The 27,196-nt window shown below is 36.9% G+C and overlaps 2 protein-coding genes across 5 annotated transcripts in view; one reads left to right on the top strand and one right to left on the bottom strand.

The window, feature by feature from the left end:
• Window positions 1–511: 511 nt before the first annotated feature.
• Window positions 512–24,579, top strand: MUS81 (Restriction endonuclease, type II-like superfamily protein). Of its 4 annotated transcripts, XM_088863738.1 has the most exons (15): window positions 512–961; window positions 1,137–1,228; window positions 1,380–1,458; window positions 1,606–1,692; window positions 1,788–1,913; window positions 4,901–5,096; window positions 5,474–5,684; window positions 5,791–5,882; window positions 6,009–6,148; window positions 8,544–8,601; window positions 20,550–20,708; window positions 22,163–22,242; window positions 22,575–22,812; window positions 23,292–23,378; window positions 24,193–24,579. In XM_088863738.1, exons 1-15 carry the CDS (start codon window positions 771–773, stop codon window positions 24,292–24,294), a joined length of 1,938 nt encoding a protein of 645 aa, XP_088719864.1. In that variant the 5' UTR covers window positions 512–770; the 3' UTR covers window positions 24,295–24,579. The 4 variants fall into 4 exon arrangements, 2 of the variants coding, with proteins under 2 accessions (XP_088719864.1, XP_088719868.1); XR_016053258.1 differs by lacking the exon at window positions 8,544–8,601; XM_088863742.1 differs by lacking the exon at window positions 23,292–23,378.
• The window catches only part of LOC18433257 (NAD(P)-binding Rossmann-fold superfamily protein), a 66,686-nt gene continuing 42,356 nt past the window's right edge, over window positions 2,867–27,196 (bottom strand). The window contains exon 9 of the mRNA XM_088863768.1: window positions 2,867–3,036. Coding sequence (XP_088719894.1) covers window positions 2,998–3,036 — 39 coding nt within the window. The 3' untranslated portion in view covers window positions 2,867–2,997. The remainder of the gene's footprint in view (window positions 3,037–27,196) is intronic.

The raw sequence follows: 27,196 nt of genomic DNA, 5'->3' as shown, positions 1-27,196 counted from the left end.
TTTATTTTTAGATCATATGTTACTAATTTTATGCTTTATTGTAGTCCATGTATGTTGATATACTTATTCCATGATAATTCTATATTTATCCTTTTGTGTGATGTAAATTAAATGCTGAATGGTTGTTCATACAAGGAAAGAACATATCAATATTCGCATATTCATTCAAAAACATGAAAATTCTTAATGGAGTACCCTCATTTCTTATTGAATTCCTAAAAAACAATATTTATAATGAATTTTAATAAATTTTTCGGATTTTTTTTAAGCTTTATTATGGCCGATTCACCCGATTCCCGATCCGGATCGCCGATTCGCAGATCCGAATCGGTTTTTTGAAAGCCCGATCCGAGTCATCGATCCGTTTTTTAAACCATTGGTCCAGATAATATATTACAAAATACAATACCCACTTGAATTTTATTTTTATTTTTCTTTAATTTCTTGATATGAGATAATCAATTGGAGGGTTTTTTAAATTATCTTGGGTGGATTCTTACAGCGCCCCTTCATATACCTTATATGAATTTTTTCCCAAGTTATATAAAAGCAGGAAATGCTTGGATTTGAATGCAATGCCACACTGCATTGCTCTCCCGCTATGCATTAAACAATCCTAATTCGAACAATGACTTTTGGAACGCACATAAACTTCGCCCTCTGCGCAATGCGAGCGAGAGAGAGAGAGAGAGAGAGAGAGAGAGCTGTTGTGGGGTTGTTATTTGAGTGAACCCTTGTCTGGGTCTCTCAGAGACTGAGGAGAGAGAGACATGTGGAGTAAGAGAAATGTCGCGTTCTCGGAGAACGAAGGTGTGGCTTCCTTTCTCTGGGCGAAGCGCCAGGAAATGGCGGAGAGCAGTGGCCTCTCTGACCGCGTTGACACTACTCTCCTCAAGGCCTACTGCAACATCTGTGACTCTAAGCTTCCCATCACCAACCTCAAAGAAGTTAGCCAAATCAAGTATCTCTCTCTCTCTCTCTCTCTCTCTCTCTCTCTCTCTTACTTAATAGGGTTTTCAGTTTTTAGGCCATTTTCCCCTTATGTCACATCTTTTCTTTTCTTTTTTTTCTTTTTTTCGTGAAAAATTTCGTTTACCCAACTCTCTGAAATTTTGTTTTTTGAGTTTTCTTTGTAGGGGTGTTGGAAAGTGGACTCTTAAGCTCCTGCAAGAGTTCTTCAATAAAGATTCTGAACCTTTAGAATCAGACAGCGATGCTAATGCAACTAGTAACTTTATTCCTTCTTCCTATTTGTTTCACTTTAGTTTTTTGAATTTTTTATATTGATTATTCAATGTAATTTTCAAATTAATAAAATAATTGATGCATTTTTTTTGGTTTAGCGTCATTTTTATTTATTTGTCATGTTGATGTTTCAGAGAAGAAAGGCACAAGAACCAAGCGATATTTGCCTCAGAAAAACTCTGCTCCTTTTGCTTTATTGATTACCCTTTACAGGTATGGTTCTTAAGAACAGTAAATTAATAGTGCTATTGAGGTGTGTTTGCTAGGGAATTAAATGGTAGTGGGGTTTCCAAAAATGATAGTTAATAAAACAACAAAGGTTATCAGCAACAGAAAATTAATTGGTAGCTGGGTTTTCAGGGAAAGTTTGAATGGGAGGAGTTCTATGAAGAAACAGGAGCTTATTGATGCAACTGAAGCCAGTGGGCTTACACACATGCCAATTGGGTAAAATTTTAGAATATTGTGTCTACGATTAATGTGGTTTTTATGGTTATGAGAAAAACAACTGATAGGGTAAGCCTTGGCTTTCATGTTTCCAGATTGCCAAATAGCAGTGGGAAAGGTGGAGGTTTTGGTGGTTTAGCAAGAGATTGGTATTGTGGATGGAATAGCATGAAGACATTGCTTACAAAAGGACTAGTTGTCAAGTCAAGTTGCCCAGCTAAGTAAGATGCTCTGCACAGTCTGTATTTTTTTGTTTGCTTTTTTTTTTTTTTCATAGTTGTCACATTGGAAAATTCCATTCAAAATGTATTTATTTAAAACTATACAACTTTTGTTTTGAATGGATTGGTTTTCAATTTCTGTAATCTTTCTTCTTTTTAAATATTGGATGCAGTGTGTAATTTCTATCGATTGAGAGAGAATTGTACTGGCTCTACCCCAGGTGGGATACAATCAGTAAGATTGCAATGGTCAAAAGGCATCAGACGTTTGAGTGCCTTTCTTTATAGTCAAGATTGTAAGAAGGTCTGTTAAAGCAAGTTTTGATTGTTTATTAAGTGAAAATGAGAGCAATGCATAGAGGTTTGAAGTTCTGACTTCAAATTGTGTTAAAATTTTATACAAACCATGACATCTACCATGGAGGCTCTTTTATCACCTTTTTGCATCAATGCTAAAGGAAAGAAAGGGGAATTACTGCTGTTCTTTTCCTAGTTTGGACGAGAAACACAGTCTAATATAATTGTCTACTGGGATATGAGGTTTAAGCTCATTTACATAATGAGACACTCTCCAAATTTCCTGTGTGGTTTAATGTTGCACTCGCTGCTCTTTTTATGCCATGTAAAATGCAATCAGACACGATAAATCCGCACGACGGATGCCTTTTTCTTTGATCAGGATTTAAACTGTGTCTACCTCTCTTTATGATATCTAAACCATGATTTCTTGAGATCGACTACACTTGCAATGCAGATGAATTATGATAATGGAAGAAATAATTGATTTAATATTGACCTATGGTTATTGAGTGCGATGGCAATGTTACATGGACACTCACTAGTATCGGTGGCTAACAAATGTTTGGAGCAGTGTCACATAGGCAACAACATGAGTGTCAATGTCCGACAAGTATCTAGGTGTTCAATACTTCCCAGACATGTTCATACAATTATTTCTATTTAGCAAAAACAATGCTTTCATTCTTTAAATAATAATATTTTGATGGACATGAATGAATTAATTCCCAAGTTTGAGCTTGGTTTAAGATGTATTTATATTAGCACACCTTACCGTTTTAGCATTTTAGGCAGTGTCGCAACATGGATTTGTGGTTATGGACATCTGCATAAAGAGATGGAAAAGAAGGGATGAAATTAATAAGTGTCCAAGAGCTAGGTGGTAGAATTTAGAAAAATGAAAACATAGACTTATTTAGGGATAAATTAGTTAAAGAACGAAAATAGATGGACTAAGACAGAGTATATTAAATACAAGTTTAGTAATAATAAGAGTAGAGACGAGAAAGTAGTTAAGATCAATGACCAAGAAATACCAAAAAGAGTGCACTTTCAATATCTTGGGTCGATAATCTAAGAAAATAGAGAGATTGAGGAAGATGTCACGGATAGAATTAGAGTTGAGTGAACGAAGTGGAGATGTGCAACTGGAGTTTATGTGATTGCCGCATGTCAATGAAACTGAAGGGGAAGTTCTATAGGAGTTGTAATTTTATGGGACGGAATGTTGGGCAGTTAAGAAACAACATATCCATAGGATGAGTGTCGCTGAAATGAGGATGTTGAAATGGATGAGTGGCAAGACAAGCAGGGATAGAATTCGAAATGAACACATTCAGGAGAATTTAGGTGTAGCTTCAATAGGTGATAAGATGAGAGACAGTAGACTTAGGTGGGCTGGCCATGTGCAACACAGACTAGTACAACACTTGTTAGGAGGTGTGAGTTGGTTCAAGTAGAAGGCTAAAAAAAGGCATGAGGTAGGCCCAAAGGACATGGTTGGAAGTGGTGAGAAAAGACACGGGGACTTATGGCCTCACTGAGGGTATGGCCCTTGATAGAGCAGAATGGCAGACTAGGATTCGTGTAGCCGATCCCAAATAGTTGGTGAAAGGCTGATGATGATAATGATGATGACCGTTTTAGGCAGTGTTAACCCTTATTGGCATGCAACATTGAGGAAATTCCAATTTGTTGCAGTAACACTGGTTTGGTATATGTGACGTGTTCACACACAAAATCTAGATAGTTGACACGTTCTTAGAATAAATCTAGAAATGTTGACACGGTTTTTGTGTCCATGTAGAAATGAGTCACCTCTTAAAAATCTATTTTTGAGATGGATTTTTGGACTTGTTTTTTAAGACATGTAATCTCTAAAATGGAGATCATGAATATGAAAAAATAAATAAATTTAGAAAATTAGAAATTTAGAAATAGTAATTCTATTAAAAAAACATTTGGACCGTTAGTTTCAATTATTTTTAGATGGACCACCTATTTGCATCCATTTTTAAGATGGATGCTTTATACCTTGGGACCACATATTGTAGAAATGCGGTCCAGCCTGCATGAAACAATTTTCCATCAAAAAAAACACAATGCATGTATTTATAACATTGTTAATGAAAAAAACACAACTTATTTCTACAATATTACAAAGTTAAACTTATTGTAAAAATGTTGTGCATTATTTGCCTACATGTGAGTGTGCATGTGTGTGTGTGTGCGAAATTTAGTAAATAATTCTATCCTCCATACCAGTGTTTTCAAAAACGGATCGGTAGGGTGGATTGTCCACCCACCTGTCCCAATCTAGATCAGCCAAAATGGCAATCTAGATCTGCCAGATCAGCGAGCATAATAAAAAAGAACAAACAGAATATAAAATCATTTACTTGATTTTGTGAAGTTGTATATTTATTAGTTTACCCACTAGATATTTACTATTTCCTTTGTTTTTCATATGACTCTTTCTAAAATCATTTGATTTGATTTGTTTTCTATGCTTCAACTTCCTAATATTTCTTCAACTATCTTACTATGTCTATTTCAATGCTGGTTAGTGGTTTCTAACTTTGTGCAATGAACAAACTTTGTGGCTGTCTGTCTGAATAATTGTTAGTCTTAATCAAACGATTTAATTCTTCTTCTTTCCATTTTGGTTGATTTCCTTGTTCTGTTTGCAGGTATATGTTATCTCAAGAGGGTCAAGAAACTGCCCGAGAATGCCTCCAGAGGTCTGGGCTTCGTGATTGTGATATACCTTTGGCTAAGAAACCGGATAAGTCTGGCGCAAATGGAGAAGAGATGTTGGTGTCTGATATTAACAAAAAGCTTAGCAAGAGAAAATCAGTATCTGCATCATTGGAGTTATCTGAGATGGTAGGTTGCTTTGAAGTTTATTTGTGACATTAGATCTAGAAACTGAACAGCAAAAAAACAAATGTGTGTGTGCATTCGCATCTGTGCATGTGAGTATGTGTATGTGTGTGTGTGTGTGGTCGGGGGTGATCTAACATGCCTTTACTTTTTCAAAGTGGCTTACGCTACAATTTAAGTCAGTTAAAATTATATTATTCCCCCCCCCACACACACACAAAAAACACACACACTAGTGCATGTGTGTGTGTGTGTGTGTTGTTTTTGGGTAACTGAAAAGTTTCTTATCAAAATCTGCAGAGTAAGTCATACTTTGGTAGTTTCCATTGCTGTTGTGAACTTCTCTGTGACCTTTTAGACTTTTTGTTCATTTTATACAGATGACATCCATGGAGTATTCTGATAAGGATGCTCATCTAACTTCTTCAGAAGCATCACAAATGGTGGGAGATAAAGATGTATCATCACTTAGGACTTGCACTTTTGGCCATCACTTAAAAATGCGGGTCGATGCATTGCTTGCGGAACCCACCCAAAAGATTAGCATAGAGATTCATGATCTTTCAGATGCTTCTGACTCTGGAGATACTGGTAGCCTTTGAAGAAATATTTTGAACCCATTGCATAATAGAGGCATGTTTATTCTGTAAACTTCATAATTTGCAAATTTTTAATAACTCCTGCTAACGCTGTGCAGGTCCGGTGTCTTTGTTATCTAAACGTACACAACCTCGTTGTTCTAATGAATCAAGTCTTGGGACTTCCGGTTTGAGGGCTTGCACATCTTCTGTATGTACTATTGTGAACTGTGTACATTTTCTTCACTATGAAATTCTATTTCTGTGAAATGTGATTAACAACATGCATTAATGAGGTTTATTATTGGTAACAACTATTTAATTTTTCATGTATCAGGCAGTGGTTGGTGATGCACAAGGTTCTTGTGGAAATGCCTTAGCAGTGCCACCATGCAGTCCTGGAGAAAAATTTGAGGACCTATATGATGTAATTTTGTTATTAGATGATCGAGAGCAGTTCCTACACAATAATCAAGGGTCAGTAGTAAATTAATTTCTTTAATTTGTTTGTCAATAGGCATTGACTGTAGAGCTAATCATCTGGCTTGGGTGGGTTCCTTTTTCCTTGCTGGAGGTCAATCTGCCTTTTCTACTTTCTAGCACGCTTAAGGGCTAGTTTGGATGGCAATTAGAAAAAAAAGAAAAAAAACTCATTAGCCAAAAAGATTGCAAGTTTTTAAAGTGCAAACTGAAAAAATTTTAAAAATATTTTCCTAATCTTTTCATTAACCGCACCTTCCATCCAACCCCAAGTCAGCGACTTCACCAACACTCTCCCCAAAACCCCTATATCTGCCACACCTTAATCAGCAAATCTCTCATGAGTCTGCTGCTATAACCTTTTCCAGAGACTTTCCACCAGTTTCCAGCAATCCTAAACCCTTTATCCATGACCCCATTTTCTCTCTAGAGAGAGAAAGAAAGATTCGATGCCCCATAAATAATCAACTTGCAAAACCTAACCACTCTCGTTCCACAAAAACTAATCACTCTATTTCCAGGTAAAAACTAACAGGAATTAGGGTTCTCTAAAGAACCCAAAGTAGTAACCATAGGAAACCGCATAACCATGGGACCTCAAAATTGCAGAATGTGTTGTGAAAGCCACATGCTCACAGCTTCATTAGAAGACTAATGGCCATAGCATTTTCTAGGACCCCCCATTAGATGTAAGAGGTCTGGAACCCACCATTAGTACCCCTTTGAGCTTTATTTGGGTTTCCTTTATTTCTTTGTCCTGGAAAGAAACTCATGGACGGGCTTTTCCAAACTCTCTCTCTCTCTCTCTCTCTCTCTCTCTCTACTGGACCAGAGTGCCTCTCTGTTTCTCCCTTCTTAAATTCAGATCAGGAATAAGCTCTCTCCATCTCTAAATCTGTGCTCTCTTCTCTCTTTATCTCTCTAAATTATCTCTTTCTCACGAGGAATTCCTACCTAAGTATTGTACAAAGGAATATATATATTATATCTTTCTCTCCAAATTATCTCTCTCTTTGGAATTCCTAATTATTCTGCAAGACACGAAGATTAGAGAGACACGCAACCTGTAGCATAAAATGGAGTCCTTTTTGTTTAAAGGGATCTCCTTTATCTAAGGGATCTGCTTTGATTTTGGATTGTTTTTATGGGTGGCTGGGGGGGATTTGGGTGTGATGGGACTGCACAGAGATGAGAGAAAACATAACTTGCCATCCAAATAAATTGACATGAATCTTTGAAGATGTGGTTTTCTGCCTTAACAGTATTGTATTTTATATTTCACTATAAAAAGCTTACAATTGTCCAAATTGCACGGGTGCATCTTACAAGATTTTTATGATCATCATTATCATCCGAGTCTTATCCCAATGATTTGGGGTCACTTACTTGAATCCTATTCCTCTATTCTTCTCTATCAAAGGCCATACCCTCAGTAAGACCAAAAGTCACCATACATTTTTTTACTACTTCTATCTATATTCTTTTGGGCTTTCTCCTTGCCCTTTAGAACCTTCCACTTGAACCAAATTCCACCTCCTAACTGGTACTGTATTAGGTCTTCCCTGCGCATGGCCAGCCCACGTAAGTCACTTTCCCTCATCTTATCTTATCTTCTAAGTTGCCTCGTATATATTCATTTAGATTTCTATCCTTTCTTGTCTTGCCACTCATCCATCTCAACATCCTCACTCAGCTATGCCATCTTATGGATAAGTTGTTTTTTTATTGTTACAAAATTTTTACTATGATGATAAAAAAATCTTTAAGTTTTGGGTATGCCCAAACTAGCCATATATTTCAGAATTTTAATAAGATCCAGTATCATTTCCTATTTAATTATACCTATTTCGAGACCCACTTTAAGTCTGTCTTTGTCAGCTTCCAAGGGAGAAAATCCAAGGGAAGATAAGAAATTGTGAAGTAGGCTAGGACTTCACTTTCCTTGGAAAAGGGGTATACTTTCTGAAGTTTTTTCAGGTACAAGCTCTATGGTTGTAAAAGTCTTCATGGTGCTTTTGTAAGCTTGTTGTCCCTTATAAAAGAATGTAAAGATAAAGAAAAACATGGTGCTGATACCAATGTAATCTTTGACATCACTAGTAGGGAGATCATTTTAAATTCCTGTCACAAGTAGGGAGACCATTTTAAATTAATTTCCATAGAAGGGGCAGCTGTCTCTCTTCTTCAGATTTTATTGATACAAGAGTCATTTTATGGAGTTTTTTTTCTTGTAGTTTTCTGCCAATTTCATTTATCATGTCTAAGGCGACCAAGTTACATTTTTCTATTTTCACTAGTGAAGCTCTTTTCTCGTTTCATCAACTGCAAATTTTTGGTTGAACACTGGTAAGCATCATTTATTTGATGCCTTTTGTCATTATTTTTCTTGTAGGTCTCTCTCTAGAAGGGTTGTTGAAAGTTTATGTTTGCAATTCAAAGTCCAAGTTGAGGTTTGTCATTATGAATTTTCTTTTATGTAATTGTTTGAGGGCTCTATGAATTCATTCTACTATTTTATTTATTTTTCTAGGTGGCAATTCATTTTAAGATATATACCATCCTTTAACTAATATGGTTGGTATCCTTTTAAGTTATCTTGCCTACTATAAAAGTCTTACAATGAATATAGTTACTTTAGTGATTACAGATCTATGTTGGTCATAAACTTTACTTTGTCTATAAGCTTATTATCTAGGCTTACAATCTTTCTTGATAATTAGAACCTTTTCACCATTTTATTTCTCTGTACACAAAATATGGAAGCAGATCTTCTCTATGTTTGTGCTTCCAATATTGACTTCTCTAACAAAGCCAACTAGCCACTTTCGGTTTGGAGCTTTAGATTCAGACACCTTGTACTTGTTGCTAGATATCTCTTACCAATATAACTCTGTTCTTTGTTTCTTCTTCTCTTTTGCTTCTTTTTTTACTTGCCAATAGCGTATTAAGCCAGATATTACCTCTTATGTCCTACACTTGCCATATCTTGAGTTGATAATCCAAAAAAATGGAGACATTGAGGAAGGTGTCGCACCTAGAATTATAGCTGGGTGGACAAAGTGAAGATGTGCTACCGGAGTTTATGTGATTGCGACATACCAATGAAGCTAAATGACTATAGGACAGTTATGAGATCATCTTTGCTTTATGGGGCGGAATGTTAGGCGGTCAAGAAACAACATAGCATAGGATGAGTGTAGCTGAGATGAGGATGTTGAGATCGATGAGTAGTAAGACAAGAAGGGATGTAATTCGAAATGAATACATTGGGGAGAACTTAGGTGTGGCTCCAATAAAGTAGACTTAGGTGGGCTAGCCATGTGCAGCCCAGACCCAATACAACACCTGTTATCAGGTGCGAGTTGGTTCAAGTGGAAGTCTCATAAAGGGCAAAGGGTAGGTCCAAAAGGATATGATTGAAAGTAGTGAAAAAAGATATGGGGACTTATGGTCTCAGTGGAGGGTATGGCCCTTAATATAGCAGAATGACGAACCAAGATTCATGTAGTCGATCCCAACTAGTTGAGAAATGTCTCTAATGATGATTCAGCAAAGCTCCATATGCTTCATCCCTTTTGGATTATTCAACCTTATGGACTCCTTGTTGTTTAACCCAGTGTTCGTAAACTCGAACTGGAACGGTTAACCGGACATGAGGTTGGGAGCGGTTTGAACTGGAACCGGACTAACCGGGGCGGTTTACTGGACTAACCAGTCAAGTAGATTTTTTTAAAAAAAATAGGTCAAAAACTCCCAAATTTTTTTCAAAAAATATAAATACTTAGATTAAGTGTATAATATCTTATTACATATATTTATCTTACAAAAAAAACATTGAAACAACTTTTTATAAATTAATATTTGAATACTATGGTCCTATACATAAAAATATCTTAGTATATTTTTTGAAGATATTTTGTCATGTAAAATATTCTTCCAAGAATTAACATATTTATCCCAAACCTTAGATGAAAAACTTTGTTCTTTTTTTTTTACAAAAATCTCTCACATTAGGAATGAAAGTTTATGCACTTTTTTTGCAAATAACAAAAAGTAGCTTGATGCTATTAAAACAAATAAAAATGCCAACTAATTATGACAATAAATAGAATGGACCTCCTCCATATAATTAGATAAAGCATAATTCGTACAATTCTTTTTCGATGAAGTTAAATAAGGCATACTTCACAAAAAGTACATCTCATGATATGCAACAAAATGAAAAATCAATGCACAGCACACTAATATGTTCTACTGTTCTTAAATGTTATTGTATGTATCTACCATATCCATATCAGTGTGTTGTGCATTGATTTTATCAAAAAATAAGAACAGTAGAACAAATAATTCGATCAAAAAATAATTTTATTAAGCAAATTAGAAAAACACTTCCAATATTCATCAAAAAACGTAATTTTATTAAAAAGTCATAATTCTATTAAAAGTAATTTTATTAAGCAAAATAGAAAAACACTTCCCAATTTCATCAAAACACATAATTTTCTTAAACAAAATATCTTTTTTAGAAAATCGACTTTTCAAAAACCCCAAAAGTGAAGCAACATTTCGAGCAAGAAACTACCATCAATGTTTGGATAATCAAACAAATAAACATACATGCATTGTAAAGGCTTTGATCATCTTTCAAACGCACCAAATATCATCAAAAAATATTTGGTATTTTTAATTTAATTGAAGAAAAGGCAGAAATTTCAGATCTATGAAAATTTCATGATATGGTGCAACGAAAAAATTCATATAAAAAAATTTACTCAATCATAAATAAACATACCAATTTTATTTAACATATGAAGCCTCAAAGATCGAAATACACAACTGAATCTGATAAAAAACAACCAATAAATGAACAAAAAATATGCGTTTTTGGGTAGAACACAAGTTCTCGGAGCAGCAGCTTTTCGGGCAAAAATAAACCCTTGATTTTTTGTTTTCTGAATAAATTAAAACTTGAATCTAGTAAATACTTCGAATAGAAATCAAAACCTTCAAATTTCATCAAGAACCATTAGGTATTGAGGAGATTATTGAAAGAATGGCGGAAATTTTCAAAAACCTAAAAAATCCGCCATTTCAATCCAGGAAACTTCTTTTTTTTCAATGTTTAAATGCAAATTACTTGTTTTAGATCAATTATATAGTGATTTCAACCATTAAAATACGAATAAAACAAAAAATTGGCCGCAAACCGAATAAAAAAACGTGCAAAATTGGATTCACAAATTTCCTACTACATATAACGGTCTCTATTTCAAAATAACGCCGTTATTTATACGGTACCGTTATTTTCTAAAAAACGCCGTTATATCGACGAACCGGTCCGGTTAATTGAAAACCGGCCAATTTTATAAAAAAGGGCTGGTTCGACCTTGAACCGGCCGGTTTTGTGGTTGAGTTTTTTTGGAGAATGCCGTCTTGTGAGATGTATCGTAAAGCCGGCCCTAATCAGACTCGCCACCCCACCGATAGCGATCTAACCGGCTGGTTCCAGTTCAGACCTGTCGGTTTTGCGAACACTGGTTTAACCCTAATTTGATCTTGTGAGAGTTCTTTCTTCCACAAAGAATATACCTTGTGCCCAGCAATTGAGTATAATATTCAGAATAATATCATCTTTATTGTGAAGCACACTTCTAAGCCCCTCAGGATCAACTTTTTCTTGCCAAATCTGTCGGTGCTCTTACCATTATAATCCCACTGCGTACTGCATTGGTCTTCGTTGATAGCTTTGAAGACCTATCTTCAAGATCCCTTACTATTTTGAGCCTGTGATTTGATTTTTGATGACTCCAGTTGGAATTTCTTGCATTGTAAACCTTGGAAATTGTGGTTATTCTTTCTTTCCATATCTCCCATAGAAGCATGGTTATCCCATTTTTATGCCTTTATTTCCATGTTATTCTTGGCCATCCTTGCACCAAGCAAGAGAAAGAATAAGGCATGACTTTGAACATATTGAGGAAACCTCAGCATGCCTATGTTCATTGACAGACTACAGTTTCACTAATCCTAAGTATAATCTCTCTTCTTCCTCACCGCACATTGTAGGTCTCAACTGACGTATTCCCCATTTTGAAGATGATATTTGTTGAGATATGTTGTAGACTAACTAAATGAACACAATGAGCTAGGGAGGGGGGCAAAGCCGCATGCTTTCTACCTCATTATTTCCACAGCTGTGTTCAATCTCCGTCTAGGCGCAACATAAACTTGTGGGTGGTAGCAACTCGTTATCCTAGCTATTTCCCCATCTAAATTCTTTTTAAGGAGCAACGTTAAGCATACACAAAGTGATTTGATGTGGCACAGAACGAGTCTAGACTATGGACCTCTTGCTCCAACTTTGTCCTTGGAAAATGGGCCTCTTAGGATTCCATGTACCCCTTGTTTCATAGAAACCTCTATCTTCTAGATGCTGATGCAGTCAAGGAGTAAACACCCCTTGCATTTGATTTTTGTAAATTTATTTTTTTGGGGTGAACAGTTCAAGAATCATTATTTTTTTAAGGGAGATTGTTAAAGGGTTACTTAGTTTTAGATTTCCTTTCTTGGGTTTTTTGTGGTAGTCTTAGAATTGTGGATATTAGTGAGCTTGCATATACTAGACTAAGACATGTGGAAATTAGAATAGGTTTGGAATTCCTTATGGATTTAATTCTTTGTGGAGGAGTTCTAATAGTTTGGCAAAGATCTTGTTTTTATTTCAGTGTATAAAAGGGGGATATGAGGCCTTCACAGGAGACCGAATATTTAGTCTCTTGTTGAATAATGAAACAAAAATTTTGCTTCCCTTTAATAATATGACTTGTTGCTGGTGCTCTGTCTTGTTTTAAGCATGTAGTGTGTTCATTTTTTGGGTGTCTGTGGCCAAATTCTTCTCTCATTAATCTTTTTTTTTTGTGATTTTCGCTGCGCCAAAGTGGTACTAGAGCAAGTTTTCGATCTGTCAGGCTGATTGGGGACATGGTAGAGGAGGAAGGCACAATCAAGCGCAATATGACATGTTCCAAGAGCAACAAAACAAGTAGATCAAATGTTGCGAGAAATCAAGTCTTCTATCCAGAACCACCGATCAATCCCTTCGCGAGGGGGATGTTGATTTGAGGGAAGATATGTTGTTTAACAAACTTAATCCTTCCCACTATTAAGAGGGGGAAGATGCTCATATGTATGGGGGATCGAATGAGAGATTCGTTAGGGTGTTGGAGATACGTTATCATGGGGTACGGTTATATGTTATTGATTTCTTGAGACGGCAGATATGGAGGAACTTCTTGATTAGCCCATGACTCTCGAGCATAGCTGTTGGAAACGCCAGAGATTCCATATCGTTTTAGGATTTGAAATCGTGGAATCACAACTATTGCTAGAAGATTCCAGTTTTTGGAATCGACGTTTGTATGGGGAATCACGGGAAATGGGATTCCTACTTTATAGGAATTGAATTTCAACCCAAATGGAGTCTAGATCCCTACATACATGGAATCGAAATTCCAAAGGCTTCTTTTTTTGTTGAGAAAGTTTACTGATTACTGAGTAAAAGAGAGGTGTACAAAGGTCGGCCACCCACAAGTCAGGTGAGCGTGAAATAACCCTTTACAGGGTTAAAACAGTACAAGCTTTACACAAGTGTTTAAGGGAGCACTGGAAGGGAGTCTAGGAGGACTCCTAAAGGGGCTAGATAGGTATTCCCACAGGATCGGAGCCTTGGGCCCCGTCTTTGGCAAGGGAATCTGCGATGGAGTTTGCCTCTCTCCAAGTATGCCTCCAGACAATTTGCAGATTCGAGCTTCTATGGTAGATCTCATAAAAAATTGGATCAAGCCTCCAAGGGTATTGGGCTGCTTTGGAAGCCCACGAGATGACATTAGTGGCATCTCCGTCGATGAACAAAGAGTTTTTGCACTCCCTGATGAAATAACTCAGGCCAACAAGGAGAGCCATTGCCAAGGCTTGGTTGGAGTCGAAGCAGCCAATGGAGTGCACGAAGGAGAAGAGGGTGCGACTTACACAATCGCGAAAAATCCCTCCTACTCTCAAAGGACCTAGGTTACCCAAGGAACAACCGTCGAAGTTAAGCTTTATGAGATCGGGTGGGAGGGGACCAGGAAGAGGCCCGAGGGATGTAAAGGCCTTAAAAAAAGCAAGGCCTTCCAGTTTTGCTGGAAATCTGCTATATGCTTGAAGGGTTTGGAGTTGTTTGCCTAAAAAATGACCATAGATTGCACCTTTTCCAACGTGGTGTCGATGTTAGAGAACTCTCCCCTAAAGATTCTTTGATTCCTTTCCAGCGACAAGGTCCAAAGGATAGCGGCAGCCATGGCTCTCCATAGAAGTATATGCCTGATTTCACCCAAGAGATGGGCATTGGTTTCGGCTTCATTCTGACCCTTGATACATCTGTTGGGAAGTTGCACCCCTTCTTTGGAGTTGGTCCACTGTTAGGACCCTTTCATGGGTAGCCACCCAAATAAGGAATTGAGTTTTTGGACGAGCCATAGTCATCCAAGCTTTCGGTCCAAAATGTAATTCTGGTACCCTCTCTTGGTCGAAAACGGATTTTTGCAAGAAAGCGATGAAGGCAAGAATGGAAGCCCTTCCAAATACTTGAAGCATTGTGGGGGACCCTGCTGCTCTGGAACAAAGCATTGGGGGGACACCGATATTTGAGGCGAACTACCTCTTGCCAAAGGTGTTCCCTTTGGGATGCAAATCTCCACCACCATTTACCAACAAGGGAAACATTGGTAGTTCTGATATTACGAATGCCGAGGCCTCCTTGGGATTTTGCGGTACAAATTGTTTTCTAAACGATAAGGTGGAATTTCCTTCCTTCAGTTCCCGATCAAAGGAAGTTTCTCATGAGTTTTTTTAAGTATGTTTGCCACTGTAGCCGGAAGCAGGAATAGGGACATTTGGTAGATAGGGATGCTTGAGAGAGTTGCCTTGATGAGGGTGAGTCTTCTCCCAGGGGAAAGAAATCTACCTTTCCACCCCGCAAATCTCCTATCAAACTTGTCAATAATGTCAGACCATTAACTAGCTTTAGGCTTGCCGATGCATAGGTGCAATCCTAAGTTGGAGGAAGGCAGAGACTGAGCTTTATAGCCCCAGAGGTTTGGCAAAATGGGATACCGACTCTAGGCTGATGGCCACCCCCATCATATTGGTCTTGGCAAGATTTACTTTAAACCTCGTTACCCATTGGAAGCATCTAAGAAGGAGGCGAAGTGATTGGACTTGGTCTTGGAGAGCATCAAAAAAAGGAAGGTATCGTCAGCATATTGGAGGTGGGAGATAGCGGGACCTTTGGAACTAGTCTAAAATCCCTTGACTAGGTTGGCAGCGATACAAGCCCGAGAGGGAAGCACTGCAAACCTCGTCTGCTATGGATAAAAGGAAAGGCGAGAGGGGGTCTCCTTGTTGAAGGCCCCTCGAGGCTTGGAATAGGCCCCTGGGAATGCCATTGATGATGACTGAGAAGGTGAAAAGAGACACCCGTTCATCCTCCTACGCCAACAAGCTCCAAACCCCATGCGAATAAAGTCTCATTAAGGATATCCCAATCAACGTAGTCGTATGCCTTCTCCCAAGTTGTATCTCTTTTTGGTTTTTGCTTTTTTGTCACATTTTTAGATGATGGCACCTGATTAACCTAGATTTATTTAACGAAACATAAGGATGAAGTTGCAACTCTTTTTCAAGTTTGTTGCAAAATGATCAGAACACAATATAATGCAAATATTAAAGTTCTCCATTTTGACAATGGGGGTGAATGTCTTCAAGGATCTCAGAGATTACTTGAGAGATAAAGGAATATAGTTTCGGAGGATATGTCCTTATACTTCTCAACAAAATGGAGTTGCTGAGAGAAAAAACTGACATTTGTTGAAGGTCACACAATTCTGTTGTTTGGAATGAATATTCAAAAAACGTTTTGGTTTGAGGCTGTACTAGATACATCCAAGGAAAGGAGGGAATGTCCTAGATACATCCAAGGAAAAGGAGTTGAAGACATATGTTAGAAGGAAGAAGTTAATACAACCTGAAGTACATAACGATCATGACTCAAGTGTCAACCAGGAACTTGGTACCGATCGTTTTCATCCTATTATTTCTTCACAATTGACGTACTGATTGCATTATTTAAGGGTAAGTGATCATGCACACAATATCCTTTATTTGTTGTTGTGAGATGGCAACAATCAATTCATTTCGAACTATAGTCGAACAAGAACTCTCTATCCCAAATAACGACATTCAGTCTCATCAATCCTTATGCAAGAAAAGAAGACGATTGTCCGACCTTCATTCCTCGGTTTGATTAAAACATCCCTAAAAGCCTTTCTTCTTTCCTATGGCCTCCCCTTAATTCTTGCCTTCCCCCCTACTCGTTCGTCCCACCAAAACATCCTAATAAAGAAAGGCAGTATTTGAATATACCGACTAAGGCAGTTAGGGCAGTACCAATCGTGCTTCCTAGGGCAGTACCTTCCTATCGTGCTTTCCTCATCATCATTATTGTTTGTGCCTTATCCCATTTACTTGGGATCGGCTACACGAATCCTGTTCCACCATTTTGCTCTATCAAAGGCCATACCCTCAATCAAACCATAAGTCCATCATATCTCTTCTCGCTACTTCCATTCATATCCTTCCGGGCCATATCCTTGCCCTTTTAGAGCCTTCCACTTGGACCAAATCGCCGGTGTTGTATTAGGTCTATGCTACATACAGATGGCCAGCCCGCTTAAGTCTACTTTCTCTCATCTTATCACCTATTGACGCCACTCCTATGTTCCCTTGTATGTAATCATTCCTATCGTACTTTTCTCTATCTTTTTGTTTTCTTTTTTTTGGGTTGTTTGGGGGGGGAGAGAGGGGGGATGGGGTGGGGTATGTCAATGGTAGGAATCGAACTTGAGATGTAGCATTGCTTAACTCAATTGCTAAGTCCTATCATGCTCTCATCTATGTCTGCTGTTAGCATGCCATTTTGTGTAACTGAAGCTCTATCACAACTTCAGTGGAAGGCTGTGATGTGGGAGGAAATGCAACTCTTAAAAAGAATAACACTTAGGAGATCACTAAACTTCCCAAAGGAATGGAAAGAAGGTGGTAGGATGCAAGTTGGTGTTTATAGTGAAACGCAGAGCGGATGGTACAATTGAAAGACACAAGGTGAGGTTGGTTGCAAAAGGTTTTACTCAGACTTCGGGTATAGATCATGGAGAAACTTTTGCCCTAGTAGCGAAGTTAAATACTATTAGAATAATTCTTTCTTTGGCGGCAAATAATTCTTGGTCCCTTTGCATCAGCTAGATGTGAAAATGCTTTTCTACATCGAGATATTCATGAGGAAGAGTAAATGGCCATGCCCCCAGGTTTTTAGATTCAGGGGAGACAGTGAAGGTGTGCAAATTGAAAAATGTGATATATGGACTTGAACAATTACCAAGAGCCTAAAGTTTGAGAAATTCAGTGAAGCCTTGATAGGTATTGGATTTAAAAGGAGTTAAGCTGATCATACACTATTTGTGCGATAAAATGTTGCTGGGATTACAGCATCGTAGTGTATGTTGATGTCTAGAAGGGGGATATTAAGCCTTCATGTGAAGACTGAATTTTTACTCTTATTGAGAATCACAAAATTTGCTTCGCTTGAAGAACAATGTGCCTAGTTTATGCTTCTTTCGCTGTGTTTCAAGCGTGTGATTTGTTCTTGGTTTGGGTGTTCACTGCTGAATTCTTCTTCTCCCTCGACTTTCTTTTCTCTCTAGATTTTCACCGTACCAAACTCTAATATTAGAGCTATCAAACTAATTACTTCTAGCTTTAGAAATCTTGAGAAGGGCAATCATTAAAGAAGCAGCCAAGGAAGAAGCATTGGAGCAAATGTACTTTATTCATTTGGCTATTTATATGCCGTAACTATTTCATTATTGATGGCCACTTCCTATATTCCATTTGGTTTGTTTGAGACCTGATTTGGTTTTTCCAATTCTCCAAACCCATGATTTGAAGTGGATTTGAGGTCACACAGGCCTTAAGTCGTTATGGACGTCAAAGATAAGATCTTTGTGAACAGGTTCATTAAATTACTTAATTGTTAGATTTGCTCATTTGTTTCTCAGGTTTTGACCCCACTCGGTTGGTTTCGTACTATATATTTGGAAATCATTTCATAATAATTCACCTCACTGACTTTTCTGGGGTTTTGCGCTCCCTAAATTCATATAGAATTATATGACAGCAGCGCTAATGCCCTTCAGGCATTTACATAATTACATAACATCCCTTGTTGTATACAAATGATTGAGATACCCTATTTTATATGCAAAAAATTGCTCTATCTCCCAACAATATTCAGTTGGTTTTAGATTAAAGCTTATACTCTAAGGTTCATGGAATAAATATTTACATGTATATTATGCATAATTTATTTGTCACTTTTATGGAAATATTTAGTGAGCAACGACTAAGGCATGAAACGAGTGTACCTGAAAACCAATTTGGCTTTGTGCCAAGAAGGTCAACAACTGAAGTTGTTCTCCTACTTAGGCAATTGATTGAGAAGTTTAGGGCGAAGGGAAAAGACATTCTCATGGTCTTTATTGATCTAGAGAGCTTATGATCGAGTATCTCTAGATTTAATTTGGCTGGTGTTGGAAAGAAAAGAGTCTTCAGACACTACATTGACTTGGTGAGAGATATGTACAATGGAGCGGTAACTAGTGTACTAACAACTAGTGGAGAGACAAATGAATTTTCAGTGACAATAGGTTTACATCAAGGGTCAGCATTGAGCATGTACCTCTTTGTCTTAATTATAAACGACTTAACTTGGCATCAAAGTTAGAACTTTGGAGAGATGCTCTAGAATCCAAAGGTTTTAAAATTAGTTGGAGTAAGACAGAGTATATGGAATGCAAGTTTAGTAATTATAGGAGTAGAGATGAGGAAGTAGTTAAGATTGACGGCCAAGAAGTACAAAAAGACCGCACTTTCGATGTCTTGGGTCAATAATCGAGAAAAATGGAGAGATTGAAGAAGATGTCGCACATAGAGTTAGAGTTGGGTGCACAAAGTGGAGATGTACAACTGAAATTTGCTCGCCGCATACCAATGAAGCTGAAAAGCTAGTTCTCTAGGATAGCTTTGAGACCAGCTTTACTCAATGGGGCGGAATGTTGGGCGGACAAAAAACAATATACCCCTAGAATGAGTGTAGAGGAGATGAGGATGTTGAGATGGATGAGTTGCAAGATAAGAAGGGATAGAATTCGAAATGCATCCATTTGGGAGAATTTAGGTGTGGCACCAATAGGCGATAAGATGAAAGACAATAGACTTAGGTGTGCTGGCCATGTGTGGCACCGACCAAGTACAACACCTGTTAGGAGGTGCGAGTTAGTTCAATTAGCAGGACTGAAACGGGCAAGGGATAGGCCCAAAAGAATGTGGTTGGAAGTAGCCTGAAAAGATATTGGGACTTATGGCATCACTGAGAGTATGGCCTTTAATAGAGCAGAACGGCAGACCAGGATTCGTGTAGCCGACCCTAATTAATTGGGAAAAGGCTATGATGATGATGATGATGGAAATGTTTGGTGCTTGCATTTTCATGTCAAGTTTAAAATCTTTTTAATTGCGCTATAAAGAGTTAGAGCTGTCCATCTACACATATGTTTGAAACATTTGAAAAAAATTTCTTGCCTGTTTCTTTGAGTGAGAGACTCAACCTGCCTTATAGTTATATATACTTATACAATCATCCACTATATATTTTACTGAAAAATATCTATGGATATACTAAAATCTTTAATCCAATCATGCGCAACTCTTTCCACCTCAGAGAGAGAGAGAGAGCTTATCTATTTGAAAATGGAAGTTCATGCTCCATATTGTTTTAAATACTTGCTTAATGTTGAAATCACATGGATGAAATAGTAGACTGGAGATTCTTACATTTTTTGAGAAGGTAATTGAGTAGTGGTTGTTCTTTCTATTATCACGATGTGGTAGGCCATTGCCTAGAATTTGTATTACATTTTTTTGAGAAGGTAATTGAGTAGTCGTTGTTCTTTCTATTATCACGATGTGGTAGGCCATTGCCTAGAATTTGTATCTTATTTGCTTTTTCACAAGATCTAGATCCCCGAACTGTTGGGTCCACTGTCTGTACAGTAACTGTAGTGTTTTCCTATGAAGGGGGAAAGAAGATGGGAGCATCATCTTATTCCCCATTTTTTCACTCCCAGAAATCAACATATGTTTCTTATGAATGGGGAAGGGCTTTTTTGTATTTTCTTGTTTTCAAAACTAAATTTAGCTTGGAATCAGCTACTGTCCTGACATAGTTGGCATTTTCTCATTTCAGATACGACGTCTTCCTGTTGGAGATGGGATCTGGATAGCTCGGCATAAGTGTCTACAAAAGGAATATGTGCTGGATTTTATTGTTGAAAGAAAGAAAGTTGAGGACCTACGCACCTCCATTAGGGACAACCGTTATAGAGATCAGAAACTCAGGCTTTTGGTTAGTCCTTTTATATTTTGGTTTAGACATATATTTACACTAGTTAACAGTTAATCTCTTCATAGAACTGCTTAAAGCAAGTTCAAATTATAACATATGATTGGCTTGCATGGTTAATATGCATTAAAAATTAATCAATACTGAAACGTGAGACATGAGCTTATTGAAATATGAGCTTGTATGCTTTTAAATCTTTTTCTTTTTATTGGGTTAGAGGGATTCTTTTATGCTGATTTTGCATATTTCAATCTCTACTGCTTGTGATAGAGGCCACAAACCTCAATGCCATAAATCTTTTCTAAGTTCCATTGCCTCGTCCTCTTTCCTCCTTACCGCTATTTTTCTTTTCTGTGCTTTCTACCCTATTTACTCATCACTGTTGCTGCATTAGCTGCATGAGACGTCCAAGTTTAAATACTCACTGGTTTTATTTAATATCTGTTGGATATCGAGCCTGAAGGGTTCCCTTTTTGCCTCATTACAGATTTAACTGTGGTCAAAATAGCATAATCCTGATCAATATAACAGTGGTCAATACTGCAGTGGAACACTTGTAAAGATATGTCCATCTTTGTTTTATTTTTTCTTATGTAAGCACTGGCAAGGGCATGCTTGCAATTCTGCCGAGGGCATACTTGGAGTTCTGTAATTCTGCCGAGGGCATACTTGGAGTTGACATTCTATAGGATGCTTGAACATCCTATTTAGGTTGGATTATCCATTGCAGCCTTCTCCTCTATTGTCTCCTACTTTTGCATCTTCTCTTTTTCCTCTGTGTTGAATATTTTACACTACTTTAATGTTCCAATCCCAGTCTCTCTATGGAATTTGGTGACTCTGTCATGTTTCTAAAAGGGTGCATTTGCATTTTGGAGTTGCTGCTGTCATGGGTTGTGTGTTTGTATAAAATAGAGAGAGGACATTGAGTGGATTGGTGGTGTCGTAAACTCTGTGACACTTGACCTGGAATCAATAGTATTGGTTTTCTCCTGTGAATGCTAGATATTAATTTGTGGTTGTTTCTGCGAGGACCGTGTATTTCTTGACATTATGTAAGTAGGTTGTTTCCTTAATACTTTATCCATTTTAGGCTGATTGTTGTACATAATATCTGACCAGTTTCATTGACAGTTAACATTTCAAAATTAAAAAAAAAATCTGACCAGTTTCAACATTTTTATTGATTTTCACTGAGATGATATGTGGGTGTTCTGCAAGAACAACTTGATTTGCTTATTTGGGGATTTAGCGATGTCCACGCATTTTGGAAGCATGAATTAGTTTTTAGCCAGTGTTGGTCATCCTAGGAATTCAAGGCTAATTTTTTTCTTCTTCTGGACATCCTATTTAAGATATTGAGATAACGATTAGTTACAGTGAGACCAGGGATAGCCTGATGCACATAGATTACTACTTGTGTATGATAACGTGTTAATGAAAAAAAAATTCTGCAGAGATGTGGACTTCAGAAACTGATTTACCTGATAGAAGGTGATCCAAACTCCTCTGAAGCAGCCGAAAGCATCAAAACAGCGTAAGGCCTTTCCTAATCTGCACCGACTTTTCTTTAACTATCAAATTGAGCATTTTATAATATCCAAACTACTTCATGGGGGATTAGATGAGCAGTATTTGTAATGATGATATTCTAGGTAGTTGTTCTATGAAATGACCATCTTGGGAGCAGAGTTGTGAAGGTCTAATCAGTACACCTGTATTTTTTTTAAATCAAAACAATGCATGTTTTATACTTAGAAAACTAAACTATCCAACTGTTTAAATGGTTAGGGTAACTTGTTGCAAAATTTGTTTATTTTGTCCTCTGTTATTATGTTTTGTCTGACTGTATTCTAATGCTTATTCCAGTGCCTTCACAACAGAAATTTTGGAAGGCTTTGATGTGCAAAGAACCAGTAGTGTAGCTGATACGGTAAAGAAATATGGCCATTTGACACATGCAATAACCCATTATTACACGACACAGTCTTCCCATAGCTTTGATAAAAGCGAAAGAATCTGTCCTTCGTATGAAGAGTTTATCAAAACGTGCCAAGATCTTGAGAAAATGACAGTTAGTGATGTGTTTGCTCTTCAATTAATGCAGGTAAACTTCTAAGTCCTTAGTTGATGCAACTGACAATTTATAGAAATGTTGATGTATTCCAATGATTCTTGGTTGTAGCTTAAAATGATACATTGGTTTTCCGATTGTTCTGTCTTTGATTGTTTTAGTTCCCTTATTTATGGGAAATGCTGGTTTATGTATTCTTTTGGCTTCCGTTTGCTCACTTCAGCCGCTTAACGCTACAAAATGCTTTCATTGTTGCAAATTAGGAAATGAATTCTCATCTAGAAATATATAATTACATGTAAGACTAACTACTTTTATGTCTATTTCTACAATAAGAAGTCATAGTCTCTTAAATTGTCTTGCCATGATGCTGAAGTGCAAGATGCTGCATGTATATGGCAGTGTTTGCTATTTTTATAACCAATTCTCTCTTTTCAACCTCCTCTTTGATTTGCTTGGGAGAGAGTTTCCATCTGGACACTTGACGAGTGTTCCATTAATCAAATTTACAGGTTCCACAGGTCACAGAGGAGGTTGCCCTTGCTGTTCTAGACATGTATCCAACAGTTCTTTCTCTTGCACGTGCCTACTCAGAGATTGTGAGTACTTGATTTGTATCTGAATCTGTATCATGGTTGTTCTAGGAACTAATGAAGCAATCTGGGTCCTTGGTTGGGCTTCAACATTATCCTGGTATGAAAGAAACTACAAATGGCCTCTTATATGTTAAGCAGACTTTCATGGGGCTCACTTTGTAACCCCAGATTACATGGAATTGGATTGCTCAGTAAAAGTAAACTTCCATTTACAAGAATTCCACCAATTTTCGTTGGGGCTATTCTTTTCAAGTTTCCTTATATGATTACAGAGAATCATTGGTGTTTCAACATTTTTCAAATCCCTGGAGCATTTCTGGAGTGTGCTTGTTTTAGTGAAATTTGCTTCTGACCATACTATGATCCACTACAGCTCCCTGCTTTTTCTTGCATAACTACATGTTATATATAGGATTATATACTATAATATCATTTACTTTTAGTACAAGAAGGTCAGTCATCCCAAACTGTCAAATTTGAAATCAACAACTTGGTGTGTCATAATGTTCATAAATTTTCTTTTGGACTTTGAGCATTATCAATGATATACTCATAGTAAACCAATTTCACATCCAGTGGCAAAAAATGACAACCTCCTTGTACCAAAAGTAAACAGTCTTATTCTATACTTTTTATACGTATGTGCATATAAGATGCATGATTCCACAATTGCATAGAAAATCAATTGCGAACACTGAATATTTTTATTTTGAGTGCCAATCCATGTGGTATATTTGTTATTAGGTAGGGATATTTTCTATTTGTCATGCTGATTAAATGCATATAAAAAAATATTTTTTTCGTTCATGTGATTTAGGAGGGTGATGTCCGAGCTCAAGAAGACATGCTAAGGAATCAGAGTAAGGCAATTGGTGCAGGGGCTAGTAGGAACATCTACAAGCTGGTTTGGAGGAGTTAAATCCATTCACAAAAACTAGGGTGAGGCAACAGTAAAAGATGGCGTTCGTTGAGTTTGGACCTCAAGACCTCCACTTGATCCTGATGATCATTATTTAATGATGCCTAGAAACCAACCTCATCCTCGCTATGTATTGCAATGATATCTCGTCGTTTCGACAAAAGGGTTGTTGACAGTGTAAATTCATATGTTACCTTGCTCACCATGCATGTAAGTAAAAGGTCAACTTCTAATGTGAAAAAACCACTTCTTTTATTGGAAGATAAATGTTCTTTCTATAGGCCACCTTCATGCTTCCACATTCTAGCATTACTATGCTCCTCTCTCTTCTCTCTCTCTCTCGAGATGACATAGTTGTAATTGATGAGACTAGAGAGCGTAAGAGTAAAGTTAGAAATTAGAAGGGATGCTTTAGAATTTGAAGGCTTTAAAATTAGCCAGACTAAGATAGAACACATAGAATGCAAGTTTAATAATAGCAGAAGCCAAAATGATGATTGATGGCCAAGAAGTATCTAAAAGGGATTATTTTTTATACCTTGGGTCGACCTTCTATGAGAAATAAAAGATTTGAAAAAGATATTGTTCATAGATTTATAATTGGGTGGATGAAGTGGAGATGTACTAGTTTTATGTGATTGTTCCAAGCTAATGAAACTGAAGATAAAGTTCTATAGGATGGATATAATATCAACCATACCTTACGGGATGAGATGAAATGTTGGGTGGTAAAAATTTACAACAATATCCATAGAATAAGTGTAGCAGAGATAATGTGGTTGACATGGATGATTGGCAAGATAAGGAAAGATAGAATTCATAATGAACACATTATAGGGATCTTAAGAATAGCTACAATAGGTAATAAAATAAGGGAAATTAGATTTAACTGGTATGGTCATGTGTAGTGTCAACCCGGAACAATATTCATTAGGATGGGTGATTTGGTTAAAGTGAAAGGCTCTAAAAAGGTTAGAGAAAAGATCTAAAAAGGCAAAGGAAGGTTCCAACATGAACGAGAGTAAGAAAAGATATGGTGACTTATGTTTTGACTAAGGGTGTGGCTCTTGATAGAGGGGAATGGCAGAACGAGATTCGTGTAGTTGATCACAAATATTTAGAATAAGATTTAGATAATAATGATCATGACAATAATATATATATATATATATATATTGGAAAACTTAAAGAGGAAGCCTACAAGCTAGGATTCAATAGCTCTGCTCTGGTTAAACCAAAAAAAAGAAATCTCAAAACTCAACTCTTTGCAAACACTAATAGTATATATATATATATATATATATTGGAAAACTTAAAGAGGAAGCCTACAAGCTAGGATTCAATAGCTCTGCTCTGGTTAAACCAAAAAAAAGAAATCTCAAAACTCAACTCTTTGCAAACCCTAATAGAATCCGTATTTATTGTAAAGACTTCACCTGGAACTCAATAAGTCCTAATTCCAATTGAAATAAAAGACCCTAATTAAAATAAAATTTGTAATGATATTTTTACCCAAATAAAACAAATAATTCTATAAGTACTCTAGCTACTTTACCAAACAACTCCTCAAATCCTAAAAAATGAAAAAAAAAAAAAAAAAAAAACTCTAGAATACCAAAATAAATAAAACCCTATTAATAATTCTAAAATTAAAATTAAAATATACTTCATTTGAAATTAAACAAAAACATAAAATAAGAATAATATTGTTTTGCATCAAACATCCTGGTTGGAGAAAATTGTCCTTTGAATTTTGAAGTGTGCTAAGATTAATTCAGCATTAAAACCATCTTCTTCAGCTTTCTTCTTCTTTGTTGGCTCCCAGATTATTTGTAGTAAAAAGAAATCCTAAATAAACGGATCCTAATACGTTTTTTGAGCAATCGATACAAATTCATTAAATTCAGCTATTCTTTAATTGTTGTTAAAATTATGCAGGAACCTTCAAACTCAATTTTCTGACCTCTAGAGGATTTCTTGACATCTATTTCATTATTCTCTGAATCCAACGCCACAATTTGTTGTTTATGAGTCGATCATGCTTTCATTGCGCTACTTTGATTCCAATGTCCTAAATCTCTTGAATGCTCCACCTCTTCGATATCCATGAGACTTCACATAGTGTTTCAAAAAACGTTGCATAGCCCCTAAGTGGCCGGCCTGGCACCCGGTGCCCAAGTGTTGGGTAGGCACCCCAAACTTTAGGTGCCCCGAGGTAAAAAATCTTTATAAATATGCTAATATTTGTGTTAGAGATGTATTCTTTTGCATTATAGATATTCTAACTTTGTTCCATGATATATATCTATGAAAATTGAAACACGTTCAAAACTTCAAATTATTGAAAATATAGTGAAAAAACATAAACAAGTCTATGATGTATTAGTCTCCTACTCTCCGATCCATACTCCATAGTGGCACAGGATCATGGCACAAATAAAAAACAAGATGAAATACAAAAAAAAAAAAGGTATAAAACCAAGTCAAATGTCCCGTACATATCAAAAGCAACCAAATTGTAGGGCTTAGATTTGTCTTTTCAAAAAAAAAAAAAAAACAACTTTGGGGTTTGAAATATCCCCATTGCTCTTTTAAGACAATTTCGTGGGTCAAAATGATCCAAAATGTGCTTAGGGGCCACTTTTATTACACAAAAATGTGATTATTCCTTGGCCGACTGCCCAAGACTGGGCAGTAGGCACTTGCCTAGGTAAGGTACCGGCTCCCAGGGAGGCTAACTATGCCTAGGCATGCACCCTAGGGCTCCTTTGGGCACCTAGGTGCTAGGCAGATGGATTTTTAGACCAACATCTTCAATGGCCTCGACTTTGATCAGTTCTCGTGCTGCTTACTCACGATATTCTTCATAAGCAAGATCCTCTTTTGAAACATCTTCATCGTC

Source organism: Amborella trichopoda, chromosome 1, assembly GCF_054954075.1.
Source record: "Amborella trichopoda isolate Santa Cruz 75 chromosome 1, AtrichopodaSantaCruz75HAP2 v2.0, whole genome shotgun sequence".
NCBI lineage: Eukaryota > Viridiplantae > Streptophyta > Magnoliopsida > Amborellales > Amborellaceae > Amborella > Amborella trichopoda.
This window is presented reverse-complemented; position numbering and strand designations above follow the sequence as displayed.